Source organism: Myotis lucifugus, unplaced genomic scaffold (assembly GCF_000147115.1).
Source record: "Myotis lucifugus unplaced genomic scaffold, Myoluc2.0 scaffold_269, whole genome shotgun sequence".
Classification (NCBI taxonomy): domain Eukaryota; kingdom Metazoa; phylum Chordata; class Mammalia; order Chiroptera; family Vespertilionidae; genus Myotis; species Myotis lucifugus.
The window spans coordinates 500,536-502,309 of NW_005871317.1; the positions used below are offsets into that span (position 1 = coordinate 500,536).

Consider the following 1,774-nt stretch of genomic DNA (forward strand, 5'->3'; position numbering starts at 1 on the left):
AACGGGAAAATGACACAGGAGGAAGGAAGCCCTGTGACAATACAGTCCCGTGCCTACTTCGAAGGCGGATACCTCCAGTGAAGAAAACGTAGCCTAGCCTCATAACACCCGTCCCGAGGACCTGGGGGAGGTCTTGTACGTTTAGGGTGAAGACCGGGATTTAGACCACACACTAGGTCCGGGCTCACAGGAGCTTCGGGGGTCCATCAGGCGGCTTGGCTCAGTCTTCCTACGCTCGATTCGTTCTACAGGACGGACGCCCCGGCCCCGTGTTCTTCCCCGTGGCGACGAGGAGCGGAGGGGCCCGGGCGCACCGGGCAAGGCGCGCGGGGCGCACAGCGGCGCCGGCCCATGAGGCTCCCCACGCGGGGCGCGGCAGCGCGCGCCGGCCATGGGGGGCAGCCTGCGGGTGGCCGTGCTGGGCGCCCCGGGCGTGGGCAAGACGGCCATCATCCGCCAGTTCCTGTTCGGGGACTACCCCGAGCGCCACCAGCCCACGGACGGGCCCTGCCTCTACCGGCCGGCGGTGCTGCTCGACGGCGCCGTCTACGACCTGAGCATCCGCGACGGGGACGGCGCTGGACCCGGTCAGAGACCCGGAGGCCTCGAGGTAGCGGCCGGAGGGCTTGGCAGTGTGTGTGTGTGTGTGGGGGGGGGGGGGGGTCGGTGCACACGAGGGTGCACACGGTGCCTATGGGTTGAAGGATGAACGTGTGCCCCCGTGTTGTGTGTCCCACCTTCTCGCTGGCCTGAGGCGCACAAGCCGGGCCCCGGGCGATGTGCAAAGTGCCTCCGTCTGTGCCTCCGTCTGTGCCGCCTCTACCTGGGGGTCTGGCTCCGTGCGGGGTGGAGCATCCTGTGTTCAGGGCCTTGAACAGAGCCGCAGAGGGAGAGTTGGGGCCAGACACAGGGGTGCCCTTTCGGGGAGGGGGTGCCATTCTCTGCTCCCTCCTGTCTGTGACCTGAGCAAAGACTCGTGTAGTCATTTGTGGAAAGTCCAGAACAGACTCAGTCCTCGGAGAGGGGAAGAGGCAGGAGGAGGGAGGGCGGCACCTGGGCTGAACCCATCGGACGAGTGAAGTGGCAACAGCATCCCAGGTGCAAATGAGAGCGTGTGTTAGTCCTCGAGGCCTAACCGTTTGCAGCTGCCCACGCCAGGCCACGGGCTTTGCAATTCGCTTTAGGGGCGGGAAAACGGCTGCCCCGGAGCCTCATTGGGCCAAGCCGAGGGGAGGCGCCTGACCGAGTTAAAGGCTGGAAGGACGAGGAAGAGACTAGAGGGCAGGCGGAGAGGCGACCTGGGCTGAGGGAGGGCTGGTGGCCGACCAGCTTCAAGCAGCTTTGGCCACAGGGACAGTCGGGCCCAGGGCTCAGAGGAGGATGAGCGTGACCTGTGGGTTTAGTGTCAAGACCCCCCCGCAGAAGTCAGGGCACAGGACAGGGGGAAACGGCCCCGTCCCACCCCGGCCTCCCGCCCCCAGGAGTGGCCGGGCCCGAAGGACTGGAGCTTGCAGGACACGGATGCCTTCGTGCTGGTCTACGACATCTGCAGCCCCGACAGCTTCGACTACGTGAAGGCTCTGCGGCAGCGAATTGCGGAGACCAGGTGAGGGCACGGCTGGTGGGGAGGGGAAGGAGGCGCGCTTTTGCCCGTCGGGCCTGGCCTTGCCCCCGGGGAGGGGTTCGGCCCTTTTGCTGTCCTGGGCCCTGGTCTCAAGCCTGCTGGGCCGGGCCTGCGTCCTTGCATGGGAAGGTCTTTGGCGCAGACGGGTCT

General features: G+C 66.5%; 1 protein-coding gene across 1 annotated transcript in view; it reads left to right on the forward strand.

The window, feature by feature from the left end:
* Nucleotides 1-348: 348 nt before the first annotated feature.
* The window catches only part of RASL10A (RAS like family 10 member A), a 2,254-nt gene continuing 828 nt past the window's right edge, over nucleotides 349-1,774 (forward strand). The window contains 2 exon segments of the mRNA XM_006099288.3: nucleotides 349-610; nucleotides 1,482-1,606. Coding sequence (XP_006099350.1) covers nucleotides 392-610; nucleotides 1,482-1,606 — 344 coding nt within the window. The 5' untranslated portion in view covers nucleotides 349-391.